Source organism: Bactrocera latifrons, unplaced genomic scaffold (assembly GCF_001853355.1).
Source record: "Bactrocera latifrons isolate USDA-ARS-PBARC rearing strain unplaced genomic scaffold, ASM185335v1 scaffold_236, whole genome shotgun sequence".
Taxonomy (NCBI): domain Eukaryota; kingdom Metazoa; phylum Arthropoda; class Insecta; order Diptera; family Tephritidae; genus Bactrocera; species Bactrocera latifrons.
Window position 1 is genome coordinate 331506 of NW_017535919.1, and position 11976 is coordinate 343481.

The 11976-nt window shown below is 36.7% G+C and overlaps 1 protein-coding gene across 1 annotated transcript in view; it reads left to right on the plus strand.

The window, feature by feature from the left end:
• The first annotated feature begins 10513 nt into the window (after window positions 1-10513).
• LOC108968984 (synaptotagmin-5) overlaps window positions 10514-11976 on the plus strand; it is an 89791-nt gene continuing 88328 nt past the window's right edge. The window contains exon 1 of the mRNA XM_018933406.1: window positions 10514-10687. Coding sequence (XP_018788951.1) covers window positions 10514-10687 — 174 coding nt within the window. The remainder of the gene's footprint in view (window positions 10688-11976) is intronic.

Consider the following 11976-nt stretch of genomic DNA (forward strand, 5'->3'; position numbering starts at 1 on the left):
TACCGTGGGGTTAGCCTCCTCAATATCGCATATAAGGTTCTATCGAGCGTATTGTGTGAAAGATTAAAGCCCACTGTCAACAAACTGATTGGACTTTATCAGTGTATCTTTAGACCTGGAAAATCAAAAACCGACCAGATATTCACCATGCGCCAAATCTTGGAAAAGACCCGTGAAAGGAGAATCGACACTCACCACCTTTTCGTCGATTTCAAAGCTGCTTTCGACAGCACGAAAAGGAGCTGCCTTTATGCCGCGATGTCTGAATTTGGTATACCTGCAACACTAATACGGCTGTGTAAACTGACGTTGAGCAAACTCTCCGAGCCGTTCGATACCAAACGAGGTTTCAGACAAGATGACTCCCTATCGCGCGGCTTCTTCAATCTGCTTCTGGAGAAAATAGTTCGAGCCGCAGAACTAATCTTCTATAAGAGTGTACAGCTGCTGGCGTATGCCGATGATATTGATATCATTGGCCTCAACACCTGCACCGTTAGTTCTGCTTCTCCAGACTGGACAAGGAAGCAACACAAATGGTTCTCGCAGGGAACGAGGGCAAGACGAAATATCTCCTGTCATCAAACAAACAGTCGTCGCACTCGCGACTTGGCTCTCACGTGTTGAAATCGTAGATAATTTCGTCTATCTTGGAACCAGCGTATACACCACTAACAATGTCATTCATAATTCCCGTCCTGCTATATAGTGCAGAGGCCTGGACGATGACAGCAACTGATGAGTCGACATTGCGAGTTTTCGAGAGAAAATTCTGCGAAGGATTTGTGGTCCTTTGCGAGTTGGTCACTCACGCCGAATATCACATTCGATAGAATGATGAGCTGTATGAGATATATGAAGACATTGACATAGTTCAGCGAATTAAAAAACAACAGGTCATGTTGTCCGAATGGACGAAAACACTCCAGGTCTGAATGTTTCGACGCAGTACTCGCCGGGGGAAACAGAGGAAGAGGAAAACCTCCATTCCGTTGGAAAGACCAGGTGGCGAAGGACCTGGCTTCACTTGGAATATCTAGTTGGCGCCACGCCAAAAGAAGAACGACAGGCGCGCGGTTGTTAACTTGGCTATAATCGCGTAAGCGGTGACTACGCCAATCAAGAAGAAGAAAAAGCATAAGTAGACACCGCTTAAGCGGTTGAAGCCTAGTTAACAACAGGCTTTTGTCCATTGATTCGATGAATTATGTCAATGTCGTCGCATATCTCGTACAGCTCGTCGTTCCATCGACTGAGGTATTCGCCGTTGCTAATGTGCAAAAGACCATAAATCTTCCGTAAAACCTTCCTCACGAACAGTCCTAAAGTCGACTAATTAGATGATGTCATTGCTAATGCCTCTGCACCATTCAGCAAGAAGGGAACGGATCCTGACTTTTTGTGTTGCTCAACGTTAGCTTGTACAGTTGTATTAGCTTTGTGGGCTGGTATCCTAGTATCAGACATAGCGGTGCTTCAGTCTTTCATACACTACGTTCGATAAGACTTTATATACGATATTAAGGAGGCTTATTCCAACCTACCATATCTTGCAAAGAAGCTGATGCATGCACTTTGCCAGTTCTTCGCTGACGTATTTAAATAGCTCGGCTGGTAATCAATCGGCCCCTGGATAAGTGTTCCCTTAATAACTTCAGTACGCTCTGGACATCAGATACTAAATCATCACTTTGGGTCTTACTAGAGTATGCTTCAGTCTTTAAAACTTCCGTTAGTCACCGCATCTTTTCGTAGAAATTTCGAGATTCACCCCTGACGACACTTTTCATTCACTCGTATGAATCTCCAGGCAACCATTTCCGATCTTTGTGAAGTTGATCATCCTCAGCAAATTTGGAGAGCTTTCGCCATGGAGACTGAATTTTTGAATTGTTATGCAAAATATGAATTATTTGCCCACCCTGACGTTAAAATCTCCAAGTACAATTTTTACAGCGTGCCGGGGGCAGTCGTAATAAGTGTGCTCTAGTCACCTTGGCGGGGTGTGGGCGCAAATCAGTGTTATGTTTAAAAAATTTTCTCTAATGCGGATTGTAGTGATGTTAGACTTCACTTATACGAGGACATCAATCAGCTTGGCATCAACACCTTCCCAAATTAATGTCAGGATATTTCAGGTGAATGCTCTTACATAAATCATTGTTCTTATTACTTTTGCTTTGGTGTTTATCAAAAGACCTTTTATCCGAAAAAGTTGTTTCTTTTTATTGGGAAGTGGTTTCTAAGTGAGTAGTATAAAGTTTGCTACACATTTATATACACAGTCGGTTGTTTCAGGACCGACGCCCGCCTGCAGCCGAACTTCTACCTCTGGACACTGCAATTAGACTTTAGCGAACTCTTAATTCCAATATATCGGAGTGGCTCCGTTGAAGCTTCTTACATAAGGGTTACTCACAATTCCAGGGTGCACGGCGAGGACCCAAAAGTAGGATCCGGGTATAGCTCTACGACAGTAACTGCTTAACCGAAAGCATGATTATTCCCCATTACACTAAAATGCTAAACATCTGCTACGTGAAAAGCTTTTATAGTGCTGTTGAAGATACACATTTTTATGTTTCATGATGAAACGACTCCTCATCCACTTGAAAATAATGCCTTGTTTGTCTGTATGCCTATTTTTCGACTTGTTAAATACGGTGGCAGACCACCATTAATAACAACAATAATAGTCATCATAGTCATAATCAGTATTTTTTATACATAAGTCTTTATTTACACAACTGTTATACTTTCACGGTTAAAGATTTCTGTATTTATTTTTACTCACTTGTGGTTAAACAATTTTTTGCTATTGATTGTGAATTGGGTTAAGGTGAAAGGAAATAAGTTCTTAAATTTTTTACTCTTGCAACATGTTGCTACAGAGTATTATAGTTTTGTTCACCTAACTAATCGAGATGTATATAACGACTGTACCGAAAAGAAACTGCACACAATTTTTTATTTGTAACGTAACGGATTCTATTAATTTGTGCTTGTAACTTTTTTAATAACAAAAGGAAGAGTTTTTACCCACTTTTAATTTAAACTACTAAAAAAATAAAAAAAAAATTATTCTCTTAATTTATGCCGAATTTTTCGTTTAATTCCCTTCATTAAATTCTGCACACCTTCTTTTGTTACGGCTCGACTTGCTTTAAGTCAGTTTTTTTTAAATTCATTGACGTTTCCGGCAACTCGATGATACTTCTTCATATTCCGTTTGACAATTGCCCAATATTTCTGTCCTGGAGCGCTTGAAGGGTTCTCCTCTTTTTTAACAAAATTGACATTGTTATCCTTCAACAAACCCAATGTAGAATGAGCGTAGTGCACTGTGGCTAAATTGGGCCAAGATATTGTTGACACCATGTGTTTCTCATAAAATGGTATTAGACGACGGTTTAGACACTCCTTCTTATAATTGTCGGCCGATATAGTACGCTTTGTGAAAAATGGAGTGGTCTTAAGGCCGCAAGAGCATAAGCCTGCCAAATGAGTATTTTCTCGCCAAATTTTTCTATTTCAATTGTTGACACTGATAGGTCGACAGTACCATCTTTTGGTTTTGTATAGAATTGGGGACTTGGTAATGTTCTTGAGTCCATTTTTACGTCTGTTTCATCGTCCATTATAACACACTCAACAGAATCTTTTAGCAAACGTTCGTAGCCTTGATTTCCCTATTTTTATTTGTCGTTGATTTTTTTGGGAATCAGTTGTTTTTTATAAGTTTTTAAGTTATTTCTCTGCTTCACTCTTTGAATCATAGTAACACTGGTTTTAGCTTCTTTCGCAAAATCCCGCATTTGTTTTGGTTTATTAAGTCCAACACCTTTGCTTCAAGATTTGGATCACTAGGGCCTTTTTTCGCTCACTTTTTGATAAATCTTTAAGAGAACAGGTTTCATTGAACTTTATTATACTATTTTTTGCACCATTTACACTGACTTTAAATCGTTTTGCTAGCATTCTGTATGAAATGCTTTTTTCAATGAGGTAATTGTGCACTATTTGCCTACGCACGTGCTCTTTGATTCGACCCATCGCGAAATTGATATTACAAATTACGGAGAAAGAAAAAACAATAGAAGCAGAACTGATCACACTTTCTAACGGTACTAACGGCAATGTGATCAAACGGCTACTTCATGAGAAATATTGAATTGAAAGTGTGGAGTTTCTTTTCGGTACAGTCCTTAGATTATGTACTTATAAATGATCACGAAGATGTATTGCATTATATAATATATATAAAATATAAATGATCGGGATGACGAGACGAGTTGAAATTCGGGTGACTGTCTGTTCGTTCGTCCGCCCGTGTAAGCTGCAAATGGAGTAAAAATTTAAATATATTCGATAAAAAGGCGGCACAGAACTCTAATTTGGCACAGGATTTATGTGAGCCTGGGTAAAAATCTCTCGATCTCCTCCCGTTTTTATTATATGCTTTGAACCAATCGTAAATTTGTTAAGCACAACCAAACAATTTCAAGCTAAACCTTGCAAAAATTGGACATCCTACAGGAAATTATCAAGATGCTTCTACTGCCCCTTATATGATAACGAGGATACGCATTCCTTGGATACCCTTTAAAGTAATGGTAGCAAGTTCAATACCAGTACAGACACGCAAATATTGAGTCTGTTTAATTTTCGTTTGCATTAAATATATGTGCGTACTTCCTCATACTTCGGTAGTAGATTACCTTAGGTCACTGTTGTTGTTAAAAAAAGCATGTAAGTCTATTCCTCGAGTACATATAACAGTTAGCAGTTGTTGAAATTTTACAAATATTTAGAAACTTGCTGTTTTCTGTCGAGCCGCCATATTTATTCGCATTCACAAATACAGAAGTTTTATTCTAGAAAATCACTTAAGTCAACAAATACCAAATTTTATGGAAGTGTATAAAAGGCGGCCAACTGAATTTTAGTTCTTCATTAATAAGTTGACTTTAGAAAAAGTCATAAAAAAAAATTTAAAAAAATGCGCGTTTTCGTTATTTTCACACTTCTCGGTTTCATCGTCGCTGTGACTGCCGCACAAACGCCAGATGCAGAGGCGGTAGCAGCACCTGTGGCCGACGAGCAAAGTGTTAAGAGCGCTGAGAGCGATGAGAGTGTTGAGGATGCAGCGGACGATGATAGTGCAGAGGATGACTACTACAGTGACGAAACACCTTCTGAAAGTGACGAAGAACGTAGTGAAGAGGAGGGCAGTGACGAAGATAGCGAAGAAGGTGACTTAGAATACTTAGACGAGCCGGAAAACGAAGAAAGCAGTGAAGAGGATGAGCTATCCAATGAATCTTCTGAAGAAATTGATGCCAATGCTCCTCTAAAATAAGCCCAATATAAGTCTTAAGTTATTTTTTAATTATTACAGTACTACTGGCAACGAATTGTAAGATATGTTTTGCTATGAAGAAACGTCAAATAAAGTTTGCAGTTTTCACTTAGCAATTTCACTGTACCACTTTCTAAAAAACGGGAGCAGCGAGTGTACTGTAATAACGGCATGCATGAAGAATTTGAGGCCTAAAAAATATATATATTTATAATTAGAATCAAATGTAAAGGTTAATCGCCAGTTTCTTTAAAATTAAAATAATACGGAGTAATAGCTGATATTATATTTTGTCTATCCGGCAGAAAATTGCTTCCTATTAAAATTTTTAGCAGGAAGTATTGCCTCATCTTTCTTTCACCATCTTGAATTCGTCTTCATTTCAAAAGTGGTGTTTTGCAACACAACAACCCTAAAATGCGCAATAACCATGTCATATTCGAATTTAGTGAATCTTCTCACTACATCTGTTTCGCAAACAAAATTTTTCTCTCGCAAATTTCAAATCTTCTACTTTCATTTTCGTGTAATCTTACTTTTACTTCTATTTAACTTTTTTCACACTTTTTATATTCAAACATATGTATGTACATCCACAATAACACACATATGTATGCATATAAGAAAGTACTTTATTATTTTGCAAACATCAGTACAATTTACTATTTTGATATCTGGGTGAGCCAACAACCAAAATATTCACGTAATATACAATTAAGGTCCACGGCCACATATGTATCATTTAACCAGAAAATGTTAATGAATTTATTCTTTAGAGGGAAGATTAAGTTTACCATGAAGTTTGTAACATCGAGAAAACATCCGAGTTTAAAATACTAAGTTACTAGATGAGCTAAAGCAATCGGGAATGATGTCTATGCTATTCTAAACTTCATGCACTCAAATTTTGAATGGGATAGAAGGAAGTTAGATATGGTTAAGTTTAGATGCAGCCAAACATTATAATTCCGCAACTTTGAAGAATCAAAGAAGAATCAAAATTATTAATACCTCAAAATCTCGAGATATGAAGAAAATAATGTAGCGACCGTAGCGACTCTTCTTGAATTATTAATTTGTTTATAATCTTTTTCGTAATCGCTTCAAACTTTCAACCTTGTTAAATCGCAATTTGAAAATCTATGCTTAATTTGGTTTTATATTTCTTCATCTCGAATGTTTCATTTAAACATTGCTCTTGCAGAATTTAAAAGCGGAAACCCATGAACAAGTTATAACTAATTTAAGCTAGGCAAAGCCTTCTTGTTGTAAAGAAAAAGGATCGCAAAACACACATGCATACATGGAACTATACATAAACATACTTATGTAATTTTGAATGAATGAAATTGGAGTACCATTTTATTCTGTGATACCATCTAAGGACAGCCAGTCTTCATCTAGTGGGTGTTTCATTACCACCATGTTTATATATGTGAGTATATATGTATCTTAGGGTGGGCCGAAAAAACTCTCATTTTTTCTTAGATGTCTTGAAAATATCGTCCGAAATAACGAATATTAATTTCTGGTAAAGCTTGAGCTCTTAATATTGATAATACATTTTACAATTTTTTGTATTATATCACAAAAAAGTTCAAAACCATAAAATCTTTTATTTTTTTTTATCATTTTTATTGATTTTATTAGAAAAATTCAAAGCCATTTTATAATAATAAGTTTTTTCACTTTAAAGGGCAAACCCAATAAGGACTTAAAAATAAATAGTTAACATAATAAAATTTCAATTCGATATCGCAAATAGCTTTTGAGTTACAGTTATTTCTGTAGCAAACTGTTGACGAGAAAAGTTGAAATTCGGGTGAATGCCTGGCTGTCCGTCCGTCCGTGCTAGCTGTAACTTGAGTAAACATTGAGATATCATCATGAAACTTGGTTCCCAGATTTCTTAATGCAAAAAAATTACGAGTTTATAGAACTAAAGCTACAACAACCGAATTTCTAAGCTCGAGCTATAAAAACTCCTATCAACAGTGTGAAAATTAAAGACATCGGTAGATAGCCTCTCTCCCTTCCCATTTAACGGCACTGTTTTAAACTACTAAAAGCGCAATAAATCAATAACTAATTACGCCAGAGACACTAAATTTTACGTTCGGCACATCCCTTTCTTACTTTTTATAATTTGCAGAAGTGATTACTCGAAGACAAATGATCCGATCATCATAAGAATTTATTTCTAAGTTTCATCCACGGAGAACCCCGGACTCACTGCAGCAGTGAGCCCGAGGCTATTGCCTTTTTTAGCGCAGTCGGAGATCTCATATTACTCAAAAAATTAAATATGGCTGAATATTTCGGACAATATTTTCACGGTGTATAAGCAAAAATTATTAGTTGTTTGGTCCACCCTAATCGTAGGTATACATATATAGGTATGTGTGCAAGCAGTATCATTTCCGCTATTAAAAGAGGGCAAGGAAGAGAGCGTGCGTTGCGTGGGTGACATTACTCCCAAAGGCATATGTTGTGGCTTTGTTTCGAGGAAAAAGTTGAAGTTCATTTAAACAATTTTATGTGTGTGACCATTACTTTATTTTACTGTTCAATTTAATGCAAATATGTATTTACACGACATATGTTAATGAAAACCGAAATTATAACTCTAAATAGGTTGGGCAGTGATTAAGGTCACTACACTTCTAAAAATTAAAAATTTCTCCATTACCAATCGGAATATTAATGGTTTTCTTAAGACTTGGCTTCTGGAAGGTTTTTTTATTAACTTTCAAACAGTAATATGAAATAAAATATTATAGATGACCTACTCGACCGATTTCATTAAAATTCAGTACACAAGGTTACTTTGACATTCCTATATTCCAGTGCGAAAACAAACGAAATATGTAACTAAATTTTAAATTTCATCTGATTTTTCCCTGCCAGTATGCAAATGAAGCATCGTGTATCGGGATAAAACTAGATTTGTGAGGTACCATTAGAAACTCAAAGAGCATCTGTTTTTGTTAATAATACACACATAATGCCATAAGGAGGTGAAATCGGGTCAAAACTGCATCCATCTCCCATCGGTCAATATATTAGATGTTTTAGCAAAATTACTTGAGGCTTTAATATTGGATCTTCTTCTTCTTCTTAATTCGCGTAGACACCGCTTACGCGATTATAGTCGAGTTAACAACAGCGCGCCGGTCGTTTCTTCTTTTCGCTACGTGGCGCTAATTTGATATTACAAGCGAAGCTAGGTCCTTCTCCACCTGGTCCTTCCAACGGAGTGGAGGTCTTCCTCGTCCTCTGCTTCCCCTGGCAGGTACAGCGTCGAAAACTTTCAGAGCTGGAGTGTTTTCGTCCATTCGGACCACATGACCTAGCCAGCGTAGCCGCTGTCTTTTAATTCGCTGAACTATGTCAATGTCTTCATATATCTCATACAGCTCATCGTTCCACCGAATGCGATATTCGCCGTGGCCAACGCGCAACGGACCATAAATCTTTCGCAGAACTTTTCTCATGAAAACTCGCAATGTCGACTCAGCAGTCCAAGCCTCTGCACCATATAACAGGACGGGAATTATGAGTGACTTATAGAGTTTGGTTTTTGTTTGTCTACAAAGGACTTTACTTCTCAATTGCCTACTCAGTCCGAAGTAACACCTGTTGGCAAGAGTTATCCTGCGTTGGATTTCCAAGCTGACATTCTTGGTGGTATTTACGCTGGTTCCAAGATAGACGAAATTATCGACGACTTCGAAGTGTTGACTCTCAACACGTGAGAGGCAAGTCGCGAGTGTGACGAATGTTTGCTTGATGACAGAAGATCGTTCACTGCCAGACCCATTAGGCTTGCTTCCTTGTCCAGTCTGGAGAAAGCAGAACTAACGGCGCGGGTGTTGAGGCCGATGATATCAATATCAATATTGGATCTACTTTAGTTTAATGATGAAAATATGTGAAATTACTACATACTACATATAATAATTTCCGTTATTCTAACAAACCTTAAATATTAATGGTTTAGCGCTAAGCTTGAATGGAGTTGGACTATTCATCAATTAAGATCTTTTGGTTGTCGTTTGGCACATCAACTCTATATATTAAATTTAGCGACTTAGAATAAATATGATAAGTTTTGACAGATATATCTTACAACCGAACTCAGCGGTCATTATATTAGGGATATGAGCAAAAAAACCTTTTCCACTAAATTTCATTAGAATGTCACACGTTTTGACGAGCATAAATAGCTTAACGATAAGTCAAAATTCGGAATTCATTATAAAGGATATATTGAGGGAGGAAACTGGGATGGGCTGATTGCCTTTACTTTTAAAAGTCTTTTAAAACATATTTACGTGGTTCACACATATACGATCAACAAAATTAATATCAGAGATATAGAGATGCCCTGCTCATTTGTCATCAGCTCTCAAAGTTCACGAGGTTCTGACGTTTCGCAATTTAAAACGAGGAATGGCCAAACTGAAATCTTACCAAAAAATATGTAAACTGAGGGATTTTTTGCATCGTTCAAGACAAACCCGAATTCAAGATTGTTTGGGAAATTGACAAAACGTGAAAATTACGTACACAATTTTTTAACGCAAGTTGTACTTTTTCCAATATAAATAACAAAATCGTGGGCAGTACATCGAATTATTACCACCGTTCAATATTCTAAAATAACAGCAAAACTAATAGATTTAAGTGTGAAGCTTAAAATGACCTATGAAACTTTTGATTACGAAATATTACAAAGCACAGCTTTCTCAGATTGCAAATACAGATTTGTGTATTGTACTTTTTTTAAATTAAACTTCATAAAACGATTAATATGTAAATGTGGATGTCGTAAATTGAATTTTATGAACCTAAAGGCTGTAGATTAAATTTTATTTCCCGACGAGTGGGGTGAACTGTTTTTACTGAAATTACTCTCTTTTATTTCTTTACAGTTACAAAAGGACTTTTTGGCAGCGGCAAATAAACAGCCAGGATAGCCAAAAATTAAATAAAAAGTGACTTTCGTCGAATCTCCCTTGTTTGTGTGTTGTCGCGTGTATGTAATAAAATTTGCGCCAAAGGACTGAATTTTAAAAGGCCACCCACCAGACACCTTTATCGTCCAACCTGAGGGACCTTTTTCAGTTACCATTGCTCCTTCTACACTAGGCTATGGTTATGGTGAGTTCGGCGGTTTTAGGCGCCGCCACGGGCACCGGCCTGGCTCTCTTGCTTGCGGTCACAATTGTTATGTACCGTTACTATTTGTTGCGTAAACGCGGCAAGGAATGGGACGAACTGGATCGTTGGGAAGAGACGCGCATTATGCGAAAACTCCAATTGAAGGTAAGAACGGGGAGGGTGGGAACAGAAAAAATTTGCGAAATGTGATACGAGCATATTTGGCGAATGCAACAACTATTGCTGGATGAAGAGGAAGAAACATTAGCAACAAGTGTGCTCGACACGTGTTCCTTTGGTGCCCTGCTGGGAATTGAGTTCAAAAATAAACGTGTATAGATTTGTTTGTAATATAAAAACAAAAAACTTAACTTCTTTTACACTTAATAGATACTTCCTTTCAGGAACTTGATTTGGATCGTTTAGTTTGTATGGCACCTATATGATGTAATTACTTGATCTGAAACACTGCTCTTCTTTCGGAGAGGCAATAATTCATGCCGAATTTTGCGAAGATTTCTGCTCAAATGAAAAGGCTTCCCACACAAGTAATTTATAACAACCGTTCAGTTTGTGTGGCAGCTATATGCTATAGTCGTCCGAAATATGCGGATTCGACAACTGGGTTCCTTGGGGGGGAAAGAACATTTCGAGATCTATATCTGAAAAACTGAGGGTCTACGTTGATCATTTATTTACATATATACATATGTATACATTTTATAGGGTTTTCGACGACGTTTCTTTCCACAACTTCGAGACAACTTAATATACCCTATCCAGGGTATAATAGCCTACAATAAAAACGGCTGGATTTCATTGTCTCATTAAAATCAAATATTCATTCACTTTAACCAATACATCTAGTTGTATTAATGTGAAAAAATCACTTAATTCGCAGTGTTCATTTTTCATTATATGGGATCATCAAAACTACTAATTTGGTTTAGTTTCGGGCCTCAAAATAACTAGTCAGCAAGCAAAATATATTGCACAACCGTCAACAGTTTCAACAAATTCCGTCAATATATTCATTATATGCATACTATACCTTTTTAAGTATGCGCGTGATTACATTTGTCATATGCACAGAAAATAAAAATAACATAAACACGTTTATGACAGTTGCAGAAGCATTCTTAGCTTCGCCCAACTACAAAAATGCTTAATCGGAATGGCTCAATAATTCCATTTGATTGATATTTACGCAAAATGAATTTAGGGATATCACGTGCAGTCAATTGCAGATATCTACGTTTGTGAATTTAATTTTTCAAATAAACCACAACAAAAAAAAAAAAAAAAAAAAAAAAAAAAAAAAAAAAAAAAAAAAAAAAAAAAAAAAAAAATTTCTGAGTTTTCCATCGGAATAAGTTATAAAGGGCTTTTATTTCGGGATTTTTATTCGAGAAATTATTTGTAAAGATCAAAGATCGAAACTTATTACATTTACT